This window comes from Podarcis gaigeae (assembly GCF_964106915.1).
Source record: "Podarcis gaigeae genome assembly, chromosome: 4".
NCBI classification, from domain to species: Eukaryota; Metazoa; Chordata; class Lepidosauria; order Squamata; family Lacertidae; genus Podarcis; species Podarcis gaigeae.
Genome location: NC_139677.1, coordinates 41,007,250 through 41,030,376, shown reverse-complemented (window position 1 = coordinate 41,030,376; position 23,127 = coordinate 41,007,250). Strand labels below are relative to the sequence as shown.

The 23,127-nt window shown below is 43.2% G+C and overlaps 1 protein-coding gene across 4 annotated transcripts in view; it reads right to left on the bottom strand.

Moving 5' to 3' along the window:
- EGFL6 (EGF like domain multiple 6) overlaps nt 1-22,237 on the bottom strand; it is a 50,054-nt gene extending 27,817 nt beyond the window's left edge. For 2 of the 4 annotated variants that reach the window (XM_083734339.1, XM_083734340.1), the window contains exons 1-3: nt 14,531-14,983; nt 6,351-6,463; nt 431-523 (exon numbers count right to left, since the gene is read on the bottom strand). In XM_083734339.1, coding sequence (XP_083590465.1) covers nt 431-523; nt 6,351-6,463; nt 14,531-14,973 — 649 coding nt within the window. In that variant the 5' untranslated portion in view covers nt 14,974-14,983. Of the gene's footprint in view, nt 1-430; nt 524-6,350; nt 6,464-14,530; nt 14,984-15,360; nt 15,523-18,137; nt 18,303-22,186 lie in introns of those variants that run through there. The other 2 variants (XM_083734341.1, XM_083734342.1) reach the window with 2 other exon arrangements.
- Nucleotides 22,238-23,127: the final 890 nt, after the last annotated feature.

The window sequence follows — 23,127 nt, the reverse complement described above, 5'->3', positions numbered from 1 at the left end:
CCCTTATTCATGCGGCCTTGCAAGCCAGAGCGCAGCTTCTCCTAGCCCATGGAGAATGCATAGCTCAATACAGTAGTGGGATGCCAGAAGTGGTGTTGGGTTGAGTTGATTCCAAGATTCCTTAGCCTATAAGTTGTATTTCTTACACTTAGAAAGAGGCACCAGATGTTCTTATAAGAACACAATGTGCCTATTGTAGTTGCAGGAACCCAAATCACTGCAACTTCATACTCAAAATAAAGGAGTGTGTGTATGTGTGTGTGTTGGGATGGGAGGAGGTCTTTGATCTAAATATAACAGAAATAACCCATTGACCTTTCAAAGGGTCTCCCCGAAATGCAGGGATGCGCATCTCCTGAAGAATGTGCATGCTGCTGCTAGAGAATAAAGGATGCAACAGCTTACAAGAAAAATGATAAATTGTACATACCTTGGCTGCAGGTTTTGCCTGTGAATCCAGGAAAGCATTTACATTTGTTTGGCATCATACATTCACCATATTTGCACCCGTGTTCACAAGTAGCTGTAGAAGGAGGAGAAGAGAAATAGGAAGTGAAAACGCAGAATAAAAATAGCCCAACTGGTATATTCTTCAGTATTATCATTTTGGAAAACAGTGATAATAAGAAAAGGATTTAAGAACCAAAAGAGTTTGGATTTGGATTTGATATCCTGCTTTATCACTACCCGAAGGAGTCTCAAAGTGGCTCACATTCTCCTTTCCCTTCCTCCCCCACAACAAACACTCTGTGAGGTGAGTGGGGCTGAGAGACTTCAGAGAAGTGTGACTGGCCCAAGGTCATCCAGCAGCTGCATGTGGAGGAGCGGAGACGCGAACCCGGTTCCCCAGATTACAAGACTACCGCTCTTAACCACTACACCACACTGGCTCTCCAAAAAGCAGAGTTTGTCTAATTCCTTGGTCTGAAAAATGTCCACATGTATTTAGAATCTAGGTAAGTTTTTTAAAAATAAAACAAAACCAAATGTACTCTGTACTTTAGAAAATCAAACCAACAGAAACTCAGCCCAAGAAGACTTGTAATTGTGTTATATATGATTTGTTCTTTGTAATATACCATTGTCTTTCCCCTAGTTCTTTTCTTTCCTGTTTACTATGGAATTTAATAAATGTTCTCCAGAAAATGTTTATTTCAACATAATGTTGCTGATTTGATTTTGTTTCCAATCATTGCCAGATTTGCTTCAGGTTACTGTAGATCCAAATTCTTTCTGGAGTGACTTAATTTCCCCTGGAAATTATAGTGAGAGCTCAGGAGGAATAAAGAGGCTCACATGTGGACCTGAACACTTTTCCATATCAGAATCTAATATACCACCCAAGGATCACAATGCCTGCTTGCCAAAAATCCTACTTTCTTAGAGTTTACAGCTATCTCTCCGAACAACTGAAGTCTTTTCACTTTTATTAGATTTTCTTCCTACAGGGTATGACTGGGTATGACTAACAGCAAAGTTAACGATGGCTTCCAATACCCATCCCCCCAAAAAAAATTCCATGTCAATCTGAATTTCAATTAATCTGGTGCTTCAGCAGTGGTCTAGTGAAGTATTAGGCATTACATATACAATACACATTAAGATCAACTGGTGACCATGAGCAGTTTTTACTCTTACCTGTACTCAGTGCCTTTTTTCTAGAAAAACAGGTGCCGGTACTCATCATGAAGTTGTTATAGTAAGTGCCACACTTTTTAACAACAAAAAGAGGTGCCAGCATTGCCCAAAAAGTGGAAATTCATCACCAGAAAAGGGAGGGCACAGATATTTGCATATAACCTGCATGTGCTAAAGTATATTTATGTCTGTAAATGTATAAATAATTACTGTAATTTTAGTAGCAGCTACTCCAGCAGGCTGCTTCAATTGGGAGAGGTGAGAAACAGGGCTCATTCCATCAGCTCTGCTGAAAGACTCCATCAACGGCCTCCTTTCCCTAAACTGTGGACTGTTGCCATGCCAAGCACTACTGTTTTGACTTTAATGATTGGCACCTGAGTTTCCTCCACCCCCCTTCCCTTCCACACCCCTTTTCACTGGGTGTTGTATCTTTTAGACTGTTAAGCTTGTAGACAGAGACTATCTTGTTTTAACTCAGGGAACTTTAGCTGTTTTTGGACTGCAACTCCCATCATCTCTAGCTAGCAGGACCAGTGGTCAGGGATGATAGGAACTGTAGTTCAAAAATAGCTGGAGTTCCCAAGTTTGGGAAACCCTGTTTAACTGATTGTATGTAAGCTGCTCTGGTACACATGCTTTAAATAAATAATTTACTTGAAACAGAAATACATCTCACTGTAAGCACAGAAACCTGGGATCAGGTGACCTTTTCAGACAGCCACCGAGGTGATGTTATAATGGGTTAAATTAGACAGTCCTTCAAATAAAGGGTGCCTTTGAACTGAGGACTGTCCTTCTATGCAAATACTTCCATGTGGACCCCATGACTGGCAGCTTCACACTCCTCCTAAGCTGACTGCATGAGGGAGGGGCCACCTGGCCTTTGAGCGAATCACAAAATATGAAGTAGAGGTGGGATGATGAACTGGCTCTGAACTTCTAGAAATTCATGCAGCTAATCCATCCACAAAAAGAGTAGGGACAGGCAAGTTTGAAGCACTTGCCTCAACTCTTCCAATGTCCAGCTCCTCACCCTGCAAAAAACTCCAGTCCCATGCTGCAGTTTCTCCCATAACATGCTCACATGCCCAGTGACACTTCTGCAGTCAAGGTTAAGTAAAATACGCACCATGTTTCTGTAACTCCTGTCCATATATTTAAATCTATAAGGCTTTTGGTCACAGAATTTAGGTTTCCACTCCACAGAATAAGAGTCTTCTACATGTGGAATTTAGTTTGTTTTTTAGCTGAATCGTAGAAGTCCTTGGCCACTGTTAAGAGGTTTCCAAACTTGACTGAATTTCAGAGTCTCCCAAAATGTTAATCTAAAATCTATTAGAAATCAATATCTGGCAATTTAAACCATCATTTGTTCCAAATGGTTTAATGATATTGTGCCAGCAGGAAAAAGGTGTTTATTATAAAAAATCCTGACCAAACGTAGTCTAATGAAAGGAAAAACAATAAAGAAAAAACAACATAGTCGTAACTTGATTCTCAAATGTAATCCATTCCGGAAGTCCGTTCGACTTCTGAAAACGTTCAAAAACCAAGGTGTGGTTTCCGATTGGCTGCAGGAGCTTCCTGCACTCAATCGGAAGCTGTGGAAGCTGAGTCGAATGTTCGTGTTCCAAAGAACATTCGAAAACTTACTTCCGGGTTTTTGGCGTTCGGGAGCCAAAACGTACAAGTACCAAGGCGTTTGAGAACCAAGGTACCAATGTTAAGATGCACATGTTAAGAACCAATGTTAAGATGCACATAACGTCTGCATCTTAATTTATATATTCACCATATATCATGCAGGACTCAAACTAGATATCTGCCAAGAGAAGAATGTAAAGCTTTTGAAAAATGGATACTAGTCAAAGATATTCTATTGTTTTTTGGTGGGAAGCTCTCCTTGCTTTTTAAAAAAGAACTTCACATTATTATCCATTCTTAGCACACCATATACTCAAGCAGCTGAACTGGGGTTATACAAACAATACCAAAATTATTAATAAAGGACTTCTCTATTCAACAGATGGCAATGCTTTCAACTAGAGCTATTATCTGCAACATGCATTAATAAAGGTTCAAGGAGAAAAAGCTCTTTTGGCAGCTATTTTGATTGGACAACAGTCTGGTGAGCATAACAATTATGATGTGAACTTTTGTTCATCTGCCCCATATATTCAAAGCTAAGCTCATCAGGACAGCAGATGCAGCGTCTACGAAAGAGACGACTCCAAGAGTCAACATTTTATTAGTTCATTCAGCTTTGCCAGACTCCAGCTGGAGAAAGATTTCAACCTCTCCCTTGTGTTTTTACTATTTTTTATTAAAATCTTAGAAGTCATTAAATAACCATAGGTTCTTCGTTGAAGTAATTCTCCAGAGGGCTGAAAACAACACAGATAATCCTCAGGTGCATTCGCATTAGGATGCTAGACAGTTAAAAATCTAGCAAATACTCCATTTAACACAAATACCTGAGGACAACATATGCCACTTAATCAAAAACACCTGGCTATAAATACCTCTGCATGGCTTGCTTAAAGGTTGCATTTTCCCTGTAGTATTTTAATTTCTAACACTACAGCTTTGGGGTAAAAACTGAGCATGGAAATCCCATAGTGATCTTCTTAAAATAATAATAATAAAGAAGAGTAATAGGTGGAGCTCATGGGTAGAGCCCATAAAAGGTTCTTTTAAAATTTATTCTAAGGCATACAACTACTGCATATGTTCACAGGAATCTTAGCACCAAGCAATACTATACACATATCATACCAAGGCTCCACATATCCCAATGCAATTCAGACTATAACAGTACCAGAACCTTTATGTCTCAAGAAAGTAAGCCAGACCAAAGACTACAGGTCAAAGCTCACATATTCACCACACAGCTGAGCATGATGGGGAAAACACAAGGAAATAAGTGTGCAGAAAACACAGTTTCTTTCTTTCATCAAGCACAGAGAAGATGCTGAGGTCCTTTTTCATCAGCCTCCTCCATGTGAGGTCCGGTAGGCGGCTACATGAGAACAGGCCTTTTCTGTGGTGGCATCTTACTTGTGGAACGTTCTCTCCTGGCGCCTTTGCTACATATCTTTAGGCGCTAAGCAAAAACATTCCTCTTCTCCCAGGCCTATGCTAATTAAACAATCTTTGGCCTATTAAACTGGGAGGAGGGTGTTTTAGTTGTTTCTATGTTATCTAATTTGGTGTTTTAATAGTTTAAACCAGCCTGTGGCCATCAGATGAAAGGCAATACAAATCCGTTCTTAAACCAAGGTGCACTTTCCCTAATTAGGCCTCCCGCTGCCAGTGCCCTTCCACCGTTCAGCTTCCGTTCTTAGACCAAGCTAAATTTCGCAAACCCAGAACACTACTTCTGGTTTTGTGGAATTCGTAAACCGAATAGTTCATAAACAGGACTGATCGTAAACCAAGGTACCACTGTATTGGAATTTAATTTAAGAAGATAATAATAATACTGGATCTGACCTGAGATGAGCATTTCTGGCTCCACCTTCCTGACTGTTTAAGTAGTACTACCTGCCACAACCATTTCTTTTCCCTAAGTGGGGTGAGGCTGCCAGGAAACACTAAGCTTGTCTTCAAATGGTGGTGTCACTGCACTCACTGCCTGCCTGCCTGCCTGCCTGCCTGCCTGCCTTCCTTCCTTCCTTCCTTCCTTCCTTCCTTCCTTCCTATCCACCTAGTGTGTCACCTATCCACCATCTTCAGTAGTATACAGGAGCCATTTTAAACTATGCTTGCATCACATGTGTGCAAAGCTGGTTCCACTAGGCCACATCTCCCTGGCACACATGTGCAAATCAAAATGAATGAATGGAGTGTGGCTCTGGGTGTGAAGTGAAACAACTATGTTAGCAGCACTGAAGTGACCTCCCTGGAGTGAAAGCCTGGGCAGTGTGTATGCCCAGACGACAAGACCCCACTTTCGGCCTTACTGTTGTTGTCCAAATGAAAGCAGAGTATCTGTGGATGTGGGGGAAATCACCCAAGCCATTTTATTTGCTTGTCTTCTGGCTAGTTGGGCAACTCTATCCTAGGATAAAACTTTTTGTTTTATATTTTATTCTATTTGTGGACTTTACAAGTCACACCTTAGACTCCTCCAAGATATGTGGTTCATTTTGTGTAATAGCTGCAGCTCTTTTCTTCCGTGAGCTACGTTTGTGAACTTGTTATGGAAAGAGCCCAGGGAATCAGGAATTTTGGCTACCCTGGAAAGTACAGCATCTGCCCAGGACTAATAGGAGGGAGGGTGGAAACAAGATGAAGCATTATACCACAAGTTAAAAATAATAATGCAGAAAATTGCATTTTTTTTCATATAGTAATTGTGATGCTATGTGTTATGGTAATTACTACAATAGTGCTGATATGATATGTATCAGTTAATGGACTGTTTTCTTCTCATCCATGTATATAAATGGATAGATTATGGTATGTGGCATCTGTTAAATGATTAATAGTTGGTCTGTGCTGTGCAGCAAATCAGTTAAAATGATCAGAATACTTTTTTTCTTGCAACAGAACATTTTCACTTAACCCTGTCTTGTCATTTTAAACCCTCAAACAGCACTATGCAGCTTTCATTTCTTTATTTTCGAAACCACTGGCAGGAAGTCAAATCCATTCAAATTTCGGGATATATTTCTGGAGACAAGGGAATGAAAGGTTGTTGCTATTACCTTCACAGTGCCCTTTGCTATTCCTTTTCCAGCCATAGCAGCAGTCAAGCTTAGAGCCATAGCGGCAGACTCCAGGTTGATTCATGGTTAGGAGCTGCCTACGACCTCGTGAGCTGTGCATAAAATAGAACAGATGAATTAACAGATCTCCTACAGCACCAGGACCTGGAAAGATGTTCCATTTCTCCATTGCGCAGGCTGGCCACACTGGTGTTCTGTTGAAGTACGGTATTTTTTGCTCTATAAGACTCTCTTTTTCCCTTCTAAAAAGTAAGGGGAAATGTGTGTGCGTCTTATGGAGCGAATGCAGGCTGCACAGCTATCCCAGAAGCCAGAACAGCAAGAGGGATTGCTGCTTTCACTGTGCAGCGATCCCTCTTGCTGTTCGGGCTTCTGAGATTCAGAATATTTTTTTTCTTGTTTTCCTCCTCCAAAAACTAGGTGCGTCTTGTGGTCTGGTGCGTCTTATAGAGCGAAAAATACGGTAACTGAAATTAAACACTCCTGAAGCACCTTAATCGCAAGTGTTTTCTGCCTATGTGATTTACTGCAGCAGAACTGACTTGCTCCCTCCAGTAAAAATGCTGGTTATCTTCTTTTTCTTAAGCTTCTAAATCCTCTGCCCCTTTGCAAGGATTTCAGAGGGACAGGCATGAGGTTCTAAGGTGACCTTCCATCTATGTCCTGCATATATATCCAAATTTCCTTAACTCCAAAGATTTACATCAGCTGCGTTAAGATGTACATCTCTGCCCTTACCAGCCAATGTTGCTGCTAGTTCTCAATTAAATAAACAGCAAATAAAAGCACAAAACCTAATGATTTTCCTCCAGTTCTAATTTGCTGAATTTGAAAGCACACAAAGACTTTTGGTGCACAGATATAAGTTTTTAGCATCACACATTGAGCGTCAGCCTATGAAACCTACTAAGAAACCTAGATTCTGTGGTTATAAAATGATGTGCACCTGTTTTTGCAGCCATTTCTGCCACCTTTGCAGTTAAATTCTGATATGAATCTATACATAGCAGCAAGAATAGTGTTCACATAAAACATTTTACCAAGAAAGTGCTGTTAAAAAAGTTTGTACATAAATAAAATAAGAGGCAAATTGCAAGGTGTCTGTGATTGATTCTCCTATGCTTTGGGGTTGTTTTTTTAAACCAGGAATAGGCAAACTCAGCCCTCCAGATGTTTTGGGACTACAACTCCCATGATCCCTAGCTAACAGGGCCAGTGGTCAGGGATGATGGGAATTGTAGTCCCAAAAATGTCTGGAGGGCTGAGTTTGCCTATGCCTGGTTTAAACCAAAGGCAACCCGAGCAGCTGTAAATCCTAGTAGACTTAACCCCTTTCCCTTCTGATCACTTTCCAGGTCAAATCTCCTTCAGCTGATTTTGGTTAAGGAAAAAAAATGAAGTGGAGGGAATCACAGAATTCCTTGTGACGTTTCCCTTGGCCTTCTCTCCATAGAATAGTTATGGACATCCAATTATGAACTTCCTATGAACTTTCATAAAGGTAAAACGAAACCATGGATTGTCTCTGGAGATAAACATGATTAATTCAGCCTTATGTGTAGTAGAGCTTCCTAGGGAAAGAAATATGAGAGAAATAAATTGTTTTGTTTTATTAAAAAAACTTTTTACATGGCTTGGTTAATAAGCCTGGATGAAGCTGATAGCAACAAGACAAATCCACTTAATCTTGCTGTCATTCATTCCTAAACAGAGGCTATCGGGAACATTATTTTGTGGGTTGTGTTACTATATAACTTTGCTATTAGCAATGGGAAACGCAGAATGAAAAAAAACATGGTTCAGTTCCTCCACCCCCCTGAAAAAAAATATCCTTACTATTTTCAAACTTAAATGATAAAGGTTAAATAGAAAAGCTGTATAGGTTTTAAATCCCACTATTATATTATACTTTGTGCTCTATGGCACTATTAAAAAATTGTTTATGTCATCATCATCAAAGAATCAACAGCTTCAGCCTATATGCTGAATCACCAGTGATATTCAGCATGGGATGTAGGAACATTGGACTTGCATTCAAATTGCTAACTCAAGCATACCCAGAGGCCTGTAGGATTTTAAGAACACGCACACACCTTGAACAGCAGGTGTTTATGCCATGTCATAGGATTTTTTAAATTGTCACCTCAGTTTCAAAAGTGGTTTGCTATGTCAAGGGTGGGGGCATGTGTGGCTGCCAACTTGTATGAAGATATAGTTTGCTACTTCCTGGCCATTAAGTGTAAGAATTCTGCATGATGCCATGGCTGCCATCATAATTACAAGGAAGTCAGCAACAGTTTGACCCAGTGAGTCTTGCTTCCAAATAAAGACAGTGCTATTTTTCTCGAAAAAGAAGTGCCAGAAGCCACCTTGAACAACCTCCCTCTTTCTCTTAGAATGGCAATTGCACCCACCTGAGAGGTGCAAGGACTGAGTTCTGGCAAGTTCCAGCTTTAAAAAAAGAAGAAGAAGAAGCAGCCCTGAGTAAACACATTTATGATTGGGCTGTCTTTCTAAACTGGAAATGATTGTGGGATATTGATGACAATGAAAATTAGAAAAAGCTGCAATGTTGTGCTTCCAAACACTGCTGGTAAACATATTTAGTGCATTAAATCCTCGAAAGTTTCCAAGAGGGAAAAAAAAAACCAACAAAGTCCAAACCTCACAAAATAATAATAATAACCAACTGATACTTTAAAAGAAACTTGTGGTTTATTCTCCCTCTTAAAATTAAAAGCAAAAATTGCATGTCAGCATCAAATAACTCCAGATTTTCTTCCAATACATTTTCAGGCTTAAGGGGAGATACTGTAGACTATCAAAAGGAAACCAGAAACCCTGAAGAGATACTTCTGAGTTGCAGGGGGGTAGTGGTCAATCGAGTGGAAATGACATCCACATTGCATATAAATAAAACATGCTAAGCACATTAACAGAAAGAAAATAGTTCCAACATTCCCCACTGCCTAGTCCAGGCATATAACAGGATTACTGCTGAACTTCTCACAAGGTAAAATTTAGCAGTATATTTGTTACTCACCAACAGCAGAACCAACTTCAGTTTTTTAAAAAGCCATGCTTACCAGAATCTGGCAGGTTCCAATTACCTTTGCAGCTGCTAACTGATCGGAAACAAACACATTGGCCTGACTGATCTGCCACAATTAGTGTGTGGTGACAGTGCAGATCTCCATGCATGAAAATCTTTATATACATGTTAAAATGGTTTCAATCTACAGAAAAGCTGCCAACCTTGCAGGCTCTGGAATCATTCTTCACACAGCAGGCAAACCATGTGTGTACAATAGATCCTGTGATAGCACATCACACCGATTCCATCATGCATGCATGCAAAGAAAGCAAGGACTCATACAAAGCACAGGATCTACAAAGTTGGAAAAGACTGAGAACTTTTCACTCCAACTTGCCCTTTGACTGCCATTTTTAGTTTAGGTCTGTGCGTTTGCTTAGCTTTGGGATTCACTCACTCAGAGTTGCAATGTTGTCAGAGTTGTTCAATTTCCGAGGCTTTTCTTACAAGGTCTCAGACTACTTACTTTGTAGGAATTAGATTTATGTCATAAGAACTACTCCAGAGTACAGTAATAAGTTTAAAGTTATTCCTTAAGGTTTTTGACAAACTTGATAGGCTACAAAATTAGAGAAAATATTTATTTCTTTATTTCATAAAGTTTATATAGTGTTTGATTGTTTTCAAAACCCTCAAAGCAGTTTACAAAAGAAATAAATCAATAAAATTATTAGTATAAAGAATTAAAACAATAAAAAAATTAAAACCAGCAATAAACTAAACACACACCAGCAATCTGGGTAGATTTGTCTAAACAAAAATGCTTTTAGCAGGCGCCAAAAGGAGTACAGTCAAAGCGCCTGCCTTATATAATATTTACGTCTTTTGAAATCTGCTGCTAAATGCAAATCCCAAAAGTTTATTGCTTTATTTCCTAGAGGTTTCCAAAAAACCCTTTTATTTATTGTCATTTATCTTCTACAAATTTCCACATTTCCTGTGTTTTTTTAAAACTTTCTTTTTAGATACTTTGGCTTCACTTTTTCCAAGCTGATTCTAATTTTGTGACTTCCTGCTCTTATTTCCAACCACCCGTAGATGATAATGATTTCTTCATGTTCCTGGTCAAATATTTTTTAACTCATTCATTTAAGGTGCAATCCTAATTAATAGGGCTTACTTCTAGATCAGTACATTTGCATTGACTAGGAGGCAGTAGTCTGAATGTTACCAGACGGGTCTATTGCAGCGGTCTGGACAGTGGAGGTTAATGGATCCAGCAGCATCACTGAACATTATCTTGATGACACTGACAGAGGGGTCAACTGTCTTGTTTTCCTCAAGGAGGTGCCTCTCAAAGGATGGATTCTTCAGGAAGGAGAGAACAATTTGGGAATCAGAGCTAAGCTTACCCTCTTCGTGTGGGAAGTGATTTCATCAAAGTGTGGATGTGAAAGCAATAAACTGGTAAGGGGACTAAGGTAGAAAGAGACACAGAGGCCCAACTTGTCCTTTATAAGAATCCAATACTGTGGCACTGGTAGCCCCTAAAAAACCATGAATGCGGAAGCAGAATCTGTTGGGAGTGTTAATGCTGTGAACCCTCAGCTTATACTAAACCTACATATATGTGAAAATAAAAACTTTTACCACAGTAATGCCTCCGATGACTTCATTTAAAGGAAACCAACTCAAAGTACACACTGGAACCTCTCTCTCTCTCCCAGAGCTTGTGGTGCATGTAGCGCAGCTTTATATCTTTGTGAGCTCCAAGTAGCTAAATGATAGATAACATTTTTAAATAAGACATGATGTGTTTTATTTATTCTTCCGGGAGAACTTAGAAGAAACTCATACGTTACTCAATTTTCCTTTATCACCCTCAACACAGTGCTTGAAATGTTGAGGGAAGAGGGAAGTAGGAAAACCTCAACTTCCATGGTTGGCCAACCATGCTTCCATTGCCATATAAAAGCAGTAACTGGAGGGACCAGGCACCCGCAGCTCCCTGTAATTCAAGCACTGCCCCAATACTAGATTTACTGGCTTCAAAACATATTGATGTAAACTAGAGCAGGGACCTCTAGGGTCAGGTGAGAGACAAAGGTAGAAAGGAGACAACCAAAGAGGGATGCGATGGAGGAGGTTGCCACTTGCTTCTTCAATGTTCAAATGCTTCTGAGCATTCTGCTTCTGAGGAATCGCCAGATGCTGGAAAAGACACTCTTTTCCCATTAGTGGTCTCAAGATAAGAGATTTCCCTTAGAGACCTCTCTTCTTCCAGTTATGCTGATGTTGGGCTCAGAACAGAAACCCCTTCTAGGAATCTTCTTCAAGAGCTTTCCTTACTCCTCCTCCTGCTCCTCCTGGATTGAGACAGGGAGGTCACCGCCGATTTCTTTACGTCAAAATGTGACTTCCCCACTCCCTATTTAAAAACCTTGCTGTACAAAGAAAGGTAGTGTGATTCTGCTTTCCCTACCCAAAATCCCTTACGGTAGAGAAAACTGTAGAGTCTGGATGGGGATGAGTGAAAGGAAGAATGCCAGAGCTCCCATGTTTCTTGAAAGGAGGCAGGAGAAACAGCCAGCAGACCACAGAGAGGGAAAAAGAGCTGAGGCTTCGTTAGTTAACAGGAGCAGGAAAGAGGGGAAGAAGCAAGTGGAAGAACTCAGGCAGGTGTACCATTTAAAGGAAGCCCCAGAGCATCAAAATGGGAGGGGGTGGCATCCAATAACACTGGGGGTGAGCTTAAGCTGCCTTCCCCTACCTGGTGCCATCCAGATGTTTTGGGGCTGTGCTGGGTAGGGCTGATGGGAGTCCAAAACATCTGGATAGTGTCAAGTTAAGGAAGTCAGGTTTAGAGCAGGCCTTCCCAAACATCTGAGCTCACTGACGCTTGATGAGCTTAGAAACAAAATTCTTAGAAATGTAAATGAAATACCAATATATAAACAACCTTTATTAATCACCAATTGCGATTGCTAGGAATCATAACATGTAAGGAATACTGTTGTATTGTGTGGATTCAACTTATTAAATAAAGAGGTTCCTCATTGGCAAGGGAGATGTATTATATATATACGGTGCAAATGCCCTTTATTTCTCATAGTTCCTGATCAAAGTTTTTGCACTATACCTCAGAAACTTCTTTCCTACCTCTAGACCCTTTTTGATGCCCTTTTGACTCCTTCACATAATCCCATTGATCTCAGGTTGTCAATATTGGCCACTTTTGGAAACTGTGGTTTGGAATAAAGGTGGGGAAGCTATGGCTTTTTGGGCAGGTTCAGGACCAAGTGGGATATAAAGCTAAATGAGTCTATCCATTTCATATGCAGAAGGTGTACATTTTAATACATAATGAGCGACTCAAACCACTTCTATAATGGTAATTTTACTTGCTCTCGAAACTATGTTTTACCAGAGGGGTTTTTTTAACTCACTGAGTTAAACTTTCAGGTTTGATTTCAGCTCACCTATCCCCATATTTGAGGATGCTGCTAGTACATTTTATATACTGTGTGGCCAGGCCAGAAACACACAGGACAGGACAGTTTCCTGGGAATGTCCAATTGCCAACATGCAATTTCAAATGCTGTGTAAGTCTGTCTGGATCCCATGAGGGAGTTAGGCTATTGCTTAAGAACACCACCTGCCCCTTTGATTTGGACAGAACTCCTCACACACTTCCGGATCAGGCTTAACATACAACATCCCTTGCAAGGTTCAGCTACATATTATGGCATACAGTATTCTATGGCAAAGGCATGAAATCAGCTGTTGAAGAGGAAAGGCACAACTGAGCCGCCCTGCAAGTGGAATAACCACGAAGCAGAATGAGACAATTGTCTCAGGAGATGAACGCAGGAAAGCAGCAAACGGATGCCCCCCCCCTCCCCAGGTCCACCACTCACTACATTATTGCTCTCTGGTGAAGCTGATGACCCACCCACCCAGTGAGGAAGGTGTGTGTGTGTGTGTGTGTGTGTGTGTGTGTCTTTCCTCAAAGGAAGGCATTCTGGGGGTGGTGACCAGGAGGGTACTTGTGCCACCACAGTCACCACACACAGAATGATAAGGACTCCCCACCTTACCCTGGTCCTTCTGCGGAACAAGGCACTGCGGCAAGACAGAAGAGGTGGAGATAAACTGCCTTCCCACTAATGTAGGAAGGAGAGGAGGAATGGGGCGTGGCAAGGGGAAGCAGAGGAAGGAACCATTATCGTTCCAGGGGGTCAGACTAGATGACCCTGAGGTTCCCTTCCAGCTCTATAATTCTATGATTCTATGAAGAAAGGGAGGGGTGGCATCAGGAAGAGGAGAAACACGTGTGTGTGTGTGAGAGAGAGAGAGAGAGAGAGATGCAATCCCTTGCACACTGACCCTGGCCCCTCTTCTAAGGTATACAGCATGCAGACACAACTTCTGGCATTATCTTCTGCGCTACTCTCGTCGAAATCATCACTAAATCAGGTGTACAGATTAGGAAGGCTCACCACAGCACCAGCCTCAGAGCAGCCACACCTTTAAACTACTGGTTTGTTCTTTTCCCCAAAAGAGAATTGCTTGCCACCCAAAAGAGAATTGCTTGCCACCCAAAAGTTCTTTTGAACAACATCCGGCAAGGTGGAAGCCCTGTCTCCTAGATCCACAGGCACGGGCTGTGGTCACTTGAAAATGCACTCTGCATGCATTCCCCTCACAGAGCTGCAATTCCCAATTTCTCACTCAGGCTCTCTGGCACCCAGTGTGGAAAAGCCCTAGGAGACAAAGCACTGCAGAGCACCCATCAGAATAAATTTCAGGAGAGAAAGGTCACAGATTCAGCTTCCAAGTGAGTTAAATGCTGCTTTGAACCAGCCCTTGGCAGGTGACTCCTAGCCGCAAAGACTGGCAGATAAGTGCCCGAGAGAAACCCCACCCACTCTCTTATTTTATTTAAACCTATTTATATTAAATTTGTACACCACCCTCCATCCGAAGATCACAGGGCGGCTCTTGACATAAAAATACCAAATGAGAAACACAAATATGCATTAAAACAAAAACCTGGCTCCAAAGGAACAGATATAAAGCGGTAGAAACCCCCATAACCTCCCCCCTGCCCCTTTTTGATACTAACCTGACATTTTCGGGGAATCCACCTGCAACTAGGGGCAGCCAGGAAAGAATTAGAAAAGTGTTCCAGGCGAGCAGCACCATGCCTGAGGAAACTGAGGCAGCAACAGGAGGCAGTTGGGTAGAGCTGGGAGAGAGAGAGAGACAGAGAGAGAGGTCCTTTAGTTTGAAACTAGAAGGCAAACCTACGCGCGACGATCCAGGGACGCTGCTGCCCACGCCCCCCTCTCTCTGAGGGACCCCGCCTCGCTTCTCGGGGTCTTCTGTTCCTCCCTGGAAGCTGGCTTCGCCGTTCTTCTTCTCCGCAGCTATTGGACTCCTCCCAGCCTTTCCATGGGGCAGGGGAGCAGAGCTGGCAAGTGCGCAAAGCTGCGGGACCGAGGAACCCGCGCTAGATCCAGACGGGAAAAGCCACGCCGGGAGGTCTGAGCTTTGCCTCTCCCCCATGCCTCGGCCTGGGGGCGGGTCGGAGATTTGCATGGGAGATCCGCCCCGGCAGACCCCCACGTTGCTCAAAGGCCCTTCCCTCCCGCTGCAAACAACGGTTTTATTGCATGGAGAAGAGGTGGGCGAGTGGGGGGGCGGGTGGGACCGGCACTTGCTTAAAATAATCGTAAACACGCTGCTTTGTGCACCTTCAGCTTGGCTGTCCCCAGACAAGAGATCAGGTAATTAACAAATGAGAAACAAGCAAATGCGAGACAAGCATTGACCATAACAATCAGAATGGGTAAGGGGTTTTCGGGAATAAAGCGTCGCTCATATTACTTGGGACAGTAATAGATACGCTGTTTTATTTTTTATTTTTGGCGTCGGGTGCAAGGGGAACCTGACCTGCTGCCATTCCAAAAACTGGACTCTAGTGCAGTGCTAGAGCATCTGCATCACACGATGCAGAAGGTCCCAAGTTCAGTCCGTGGCATCCGAAGTTAAAAAGGGCCAAGGCACCTTTCGTCGCCGCACACCCTGGAGAGCTGGTGCGCAAGACTTTCTCCCAAAGGATCCTGGGAGCTGTAGTTCGTTAAGAGTGCTGAGAGTTGTAGCTCCGTGCAGGATGAACTTCAGTTTCCAAGATTCCTTGGGGGAAGTCATGTGCTTTGAGCATAAGGTGCATATACTGCTCAAATAGTCCGGACTGCCTTAAAAATGTAAAGGGACCCCTGACCATTAGCTCCAGTCGTGACCGACTCTGGGGTTGCAGTGCTCATCTTGCTTTATTGGCCGAGGGAGCCGGCATACAGCTTCTGGGTCATGTGGCCAGCATGACTAAGCCGCTTCTGGCGAACCAGAGCAGTGCACGGAAACGGCGTTTACCTTCCCACCGGAGCGGTACCTATTTATCTACTTGCACTTTGACGTGCTTTCAAACTGCTAGGTTGGCAGGAGCAGGGACCGAGCAATGGGAGCTCACCCCGTCATGGGGATTCAAACCACCGAGCTTATCTCTGAAGTATTTTCCAAGTGACTCCTTTATTGAGCATTCATCCTGATTTGTTAGCATGAAGTTTGTGAGGTAGTTAGTCAATGCCAGCAATTTATTGAGCAGTCGTGATGTTGGGAAAAGTTATATGATGTCACACCGAGCAATTGTTATCCCAAACATTCCATTGCTTTCCCCGTAATTGACTTGTCACAACAGGTCTGATTTTGGGGGAAGCGGGTTAGTCGCACAACTTGAATTGTGCCATTTGAATTTGCTAAGATGTAGTTAAATCCTACCCAAAATCAAATCTCCTTAAATAACTTAGAGATCAGGGTATACCTGCGCCAGCCCCTTGTTTACCTTTCACCTCATTTAACTATCTCAACTTCACGGATACCAACATTGCTATATTTCCTGTGGCACTTTCTTCTCTTAGGACATTTGGACTCGGGTGCCTTATTTTCAGAATAATTCTGTATGTGTGCTATTAGCGCAATGTTCAGTGCAGAGATCCACCCTGTTAACTGCGACAGAGTCTACAGCATTAGGCTTGGGGCCTCTGTACCTTAAGGAATACCTCTTCTGCAGGTCTGCTCAGACCCTTAGGCTCAGACCTACAGGTGCCTCATCCGAAAGAAATTTGGAGAGTGACAAAGAAGGAGAGGGCTTTCTTAGTGGCTCTTCCCAGTGATGTTTGCCTGGGACAATTCTGAATTTATTCCAGCACCAGTCAAAAACCTTTCTTTACCACCAGGCATTTGAATGACAGCCAATTGCTTCTCAGAACGGGATCAGCTTTTAATATTAACTGTGTTGTGTCAATGGAGAAGAATTTGGCTGATGACAACAGGATTGCTGCATGTGTTGTCGTTCCAAACTAGCAGGACAAAAAAAAAGTGCAATTTTTTGTTCTGCACTGCTGACATGGCAAGAAATTCTCTGGGAAAATGCCTTTCGCTTCCATCCCAGAGACTGAATGCAGCATAAGTTTCCAGTGCTAGGACTATCTCTAGCGAAGGCTGTGGATGCATTCAAGCACACATCTCCATAGAATTGGAATCTTATTGGTGCCCTGAGACCTACCTGCCCACAAATCCCGAAGGACACACCAAGGACTGTCTCTTCTCCTGGTATTTTCTTACTGTATCAAGAAAGCTTGAACTCTAGTGAAAGCTCCTTTGGGATTACATGGAGTTTACATTATGTTCTTCAATGCTTTTCCTGCCTATTCCTTTGCATTGTGTCTACAGCAGTGTTTCCCAACCTTGTGCCTCCAGATGTTTTTGGCCTACAACTCCCATCATCCCTAGCTAGCAAGACCAGTGGTCAGGGATGATGGGAGTTGTAGGCCAAAAACATCTGGAGGCACAAGGTTGGGAAACACTGGTCTACAGGTCATACAAGGAAGGGGAGGATGTTCAGGCTTTAAGGATTTGTAAATGAAATCCTCCAGGGCCAAACTAGGCTATATGCTAAATGCATGATTACATTTAAAGTACCCAGTTCCTCCTGTTTAAATAACAGCCACAGGCTGTCCTATTCAGGATCAGCACCATGGCATACAGTGTGGAGGGGTTAACCCTCACCACACAGTCCTGACAAAAACAAACCTCCTCCAGCTGCTATTTCCCCCAGGAGAGAAACTGGTTTGTGTAGAACCCAACATATAATGCCCACCCTCCTTATTTGAACTTCTATTCACCCCCACATTATTTTTTTCAATTATTTTTTCTGTAAGCCACCCATCCCCTTGGGATCTTCCCAACACTTTTTTGAATGAATGAAAGAAAAGACTTGTACATGGCTTTCGCTAGGAATTTTGGAAAGTATGAATTCATTGCTCTGGACATGGTTTGCCTAGATTTCTGTCACTCTTGCCCCACACCACCACTGTGTGTGTGTGTGTGTTCGTTCGTTCATTCATTCATATTCATTCATTGGTATTCTAAAGTCATTCTGTAACATGGAAAATCCATGTATGGGTAGATTTTTTTTTTTTTTTTGCCTATCTGTTTTCTCATATATTACTACAATGAAATGTAGCCTTCTTAACTTCCTTTGAACATCATTCCATGATATTTAAACATGAAAGAGTCCTGTAATGTATAGCTGTGCTCTGGCAAGGTTAATGTGCTTCATGTTAACTGATTGTCCCATAACTCAACCCCCTTTGAAACTTAAACCTTACTAATGGCGAGCTTGAACCTCTCTCTCTGTCTGTCTGACAGAAGAAGGGATCTGGCACTCCATCCCATGCAGGGTCAGTCAGGGCCTCCCTGGATGAGAGTGGAGAGATCTGCGTCTCCTCAGCGCTGGCCCTTTTACAACAAGCTGGCTGAGCCAAAGTATCTGACTGAGGAGGAAAGCAAAAATCATAGGTCAGAGAGACAAGTTGAGGCCAGTACCCAGTATATCAGGACTGGGGAACATGTGGCCATCCAGATGTTGGTGAACTACAACTCCCATTATCCTGCCTGGGGATGGTGGGAATTGAAGTCCTATCAGCATTCGGATGGCAGCAGACATTTCCCATTCCTGCAATAAGTAGGCAGCCCAGGCAAGTGTGAAGAAAGAGGCAGGCGGCAAAACTGGCAAGGGCTTAGGGAAAGGGGGCATTTTGCGAGCTGCGCGCAATAGAAACATACAGTCAGTCAATAGAGCAGAGGCCTGCAGCCCACAAGCCTTGGGCTTGCAGCGCACCCAAGCCACGCATCTCTCCTGGGAGTGATGCGGTGGCTCAAGTGCCTGCAGGCTCCGCACTGCCCAAAAGCACAGTGTGGGGCTTGCATCTGCCTGCCGCCTCCCCCTCAGCTATAGTTCGCCCTGGGCACAGGGGGTGCACACTGCCCCAGGTGCCCAAGCAGCTAGCTATACCCCTGGCTCCCCCAAAGAATCTTGAGAACTGTAGTTTGTTAAGGATGCTGAAAGTTGTTAGAATATTCCTGTTCTCCTGACAGAGCTACAATTCCCAGAGTTTCCTGGGAAGAGAGATTGATTTTTAAACCACTCTGGTAATTGCAGCTCTGTGAGGAGAATAGGGGTATCCTAACAGCTCTCAGCAGAAGGCTGATCGCCAAAGAATGGATGCTTTTGAATTATGGTGCTGCAGGAGACTCTTGAGAGACCCATGGATTGCAAGAAGATCAAACCTATCCATTCTTAAGGAAATCAGCCCTGAGTGCTCACTGGAAGGACAGATCCTGAAGCTGAGGCTCCAATACTTTGGCCACCTCATGAGAAGAGAAGACTCCCTGGAAAAGACCCTGATGTTGGGAAAGATTGAGGGCACAAGGAGAAGGGGAAGACAGAGGACGAGATGGCTGGATAGTGTTCTTGAAGCTACCAGCATGAGTCTGACCAAACTGCGGGAGGCAGTGGAAGACAGGAGTGCCTGGCGTGCTCTGGTCCATGGGGTCACGAAGAGTCGGACACGACTAAACGACTAAACAACAACAACAGCTCTCAGCACCTATAACAAACTGCACTTCCATGGATTCTTTGGGGGAAGCCATATCTGTTTAAAGTGGTATGGTACCACTTTAAATGCATGGTGCAAGTCCGGCATTTATCTCTTGCCGGTGGGTCAGAGCCAAAGGTCCCCTGTCCTAAGTGCTGTGTGCAGCAATACAGTCTTGTTAATTGCCGCAGTTCCTGCACAAGGAATGGGGACAGCTCTGTAATGCTGAACAATGGAACTGACATGCTGGATCTTGTGCTCTCATTATACTGCTGTGTCGTGGAATCTGGGATCATGCTGTTAGCTGCCTTTTAAAAAATGGTCTTTAAAATTGCAGAGATGGGATGGGAAAAGAATGTCCATCCCAGAATCATGGAGGGAGAGAAGGAAGGTGCCCTGAGTAGTTTTTCACTGCAATGTACATGGTTAAGTACTCTTTCAGAAAAGCAGAAAAACCACGCACCAAAAAACTTTCAATTATCAAAGCTCATTTACACAAACAACACCACTCAAGCAACTGATATTTAGAGACCTAAAGCAGTGAAGGTAGAACATAGCCATCATAACTAGTAGCAATTAATAGCCTTATTATCTTCCATGAATTTGTCTTAATTGTTTTTTAAAGCCATCCAAGTACCCTGGCCATCACTAAGGCACTAGATGTACTGATTTAAAGCCTCAACAGTTTCACTGGTGTTAGCAGAAAAGAAGAAATAAAGTTTGGTGTCTCACCTCAAATCCATGGACAACCTGCCCCTGCAGTTTTGCATAGATACAGAATAGCATAGGTGACATAACTGATTCCCTGGAGGACATATCCTTCATTTGCACAGCCTGCTGTCTCTTTCTCCTCTGTGATGATGATTTATGATTTGAACCTAGCCCCAGTGACTGCTAGCAAACTAGCGCTTTAGGGGACAGGTAGGTTATATCATCGGCACCATGTCACTCACAACCACAAGCCAACCAATATCAGGGTCAATATAATGGCAGTCCAGCTGAACAGGCCCACAACACACACTGTTGAGATGGGGCTGCTTCCTAAGAGCCAGTCAATGAAGGTTCAGTCAGAAGCATTGCCACACACTGTTCATACATATTGTGTGGGATGCCCTTCTCCCATCTTGCTTTTTATGCCCAAATGTCTGCACTATTTAATAAAGTGTTCCATCTAAAGGGCTCCCCACTTACCCGCAATTGTGTAGGCTGCAGAACGTTAAACCTTTCTAGTCACTGGTTTCCTCTTCCACCCATTCCTTGCTTTGCTTGGCTCTGCCTTCCAGGTGGCTATTCATAAACATCTCTCTCTTTTTTGTCCTCCTCGGTGCCTAATGTAGAAAACAACTACTGGATTCATTAAGGACTTTTCATGCTTAGCCTTGAGCCACCACCCCTGACAGAAGTAAGACCTCCCTCCTCTTTTCCTTGAAGTGCCTCATTATTTTTCTCCTCCTGCCTCTCAACGTCTGGTAATTCTGCTCTCCATTTCCCACAGTGCTTGGTAGCGTGCCCACAAGTTTCTTAGTGGGGATCTCTCCCTCTTGCACACATTCCAGTCCTAAAGGCATCGCTTGTTGCATAGGCCCCAATAACTAATTGATATTTTAATTAAAATGTTTTTTCCTGAGTGAACACTGAGCACAGTAAAGCCACATACCTGGGGGAAAATATATACAGGGCAAGTTGGAAAACACCCATTTGACTTCCAGTTTCTGGAACAAAGGTACATTAAAGTAAATGTACCTGATGCTGGGAAAGATGGAGAAGGGGACGACAGAGGATGAGATGGTTGGACAGTGTTCTCAAAGCCACAAACATGAGTCTGACCAAACTGTGAGAGGCAGTGGAAGACAGGAGTGCCTGGCGTGCTCTGGTCCATGGGGTCACGAAGAGTCGGACACGATTAAATGACTAAACAACAACAAAGTAAAAAAATAATAATTAAAAATCTGCTAGTGCCTATAGTCTTTGGACCACCCTCAAATGCTTGACAAACGTTGCACTCCTCCTGAAGGAGCAGGTTAGCACTTTGGGGTTGATTCTGGCTCCAGCTCTGTCGCTGGAGCCTCATTGGCTGGAAGTGCTTTTTACCTACTGCAGCTGGTTTGACAGCTATGGCTATTCCCAGACTGGGAAAGCCTTGCCACAGTAGTTCATGCGCTGGTTTACTTCAAGACATGATTACTGCCATGCGCTTTATGTTGGGCTTCCCTTGTGTTCCATTTGCAGTTGGTGCAGAATGCTGCAGCATGATTGCTGCCAGGAGTGAGGCCTTGTCAGCACCCCCATTAAACTGCCCCACCCCCATTAAACATAGTGGGCCACCTCACGGTACACCAATTAAATGGATGCCTACCATTTACCACAGGCTAGGGGTCTTGTGTGAGGGAAATTATGATTCAGGGAGTCTCAGGCAGGAGTTGATCAAACAAGGACAGTTTTATTAAAAAAACAACAACAACTCAAGAAGTTGGTGAAACAAAGTTGCTTCAGGAGATGCTGAAGTTATCTAATTATTTAAACGAAATATAAGGATGCCAGAAGCTTAAACACAGGCAAGACTTCAACTCCCTTTACTCAAAATCAGTTGCTACACTTCCGTTTCTGTTACTTGTTTCTAGGTCCTTAGTTCAAGCAGATGCTACAGGTCAATGCTTTTAACACAGTTTATTAATTTGGTTCACAAGCAAAGGGGTACTGTTTGTCAGTTACCCACTCTCTTAACAATCCTACTCTTGAAGTTTTCTAATGAGTACAACAGACCCAGGGGATCACCTCACCCCTGGTTACTGGTTTGGGAGTCTTCTTTTCCTGGCTAGAATGAGACCCAGGTTGACTGTATTCCCACAGGTTCTACCTCTCCTTGCTCAGACTCAGCCCTCCAGTTATCTCCTGTCTGTATACCTTCCCCAGGCACTCAGCCTGGTCTTCCTATCTGTAAGCTGCAAGGCTTTTTCCTCTTGCTATAGATAGTGTGGTTGTTCACCTTAAATCAGAACCAGTTTTCCCTCAGACAAACCCAATCCTAATCCCTATCTCCTATCTCAAATCAAGCCCTAACTAGCTCCCTCCCTCAGAAACAGCTCCTGTTATATTCCCTCCCTGTGTTGCTCCACCTGCCTCTGGCTAGCTGTCTTGGGAGTCAGTCAGAGAGAGGCTCCACTCCAGCACTTTGGTGAAATTCTGAGGGACCGCATCACCACCACAGCATGCAACACCTGTGCCCAGAGATCTACAATGGTTGCATTCATTCCTGTTAATGTGGGGTGGAAGGGGAAGGCATCTAGATTAGCCACAGACAGGTGTTGTTTGCACTTTGGGCTCATGCGCTTCTCCTCTTCTCTCCTCCAGTGGCTCCATGAGAAGTTTGGAAGCTTACCTTCCAATTTTGATAAACTACAACTTGTTGTGATGTTCAAACCTGGATAAACTGTGGTTTGCCATAACTATGGCCAGTTGAAGAAAGCCAACCGTATCTTAGAAAGCTGGCTTGTTTCAGCAAAACATGATTAAGATTAGCCACAGTTTTGGGTTTGGGTGTAATGCGAAACTGTGGTTAATCTAAATGAAAGCTTCCAAACTCTTCCATATACCTGTGGGAGCCTGAGGCTTATTGCACCTTGTCCTTGTTAATGCTAAATCACAGCTTAGAACTATGTGCAAGCACAGCTTTTATGAAAGCAGCCTTGGCCCATGACACTTGCACATATGGAGAGACAGG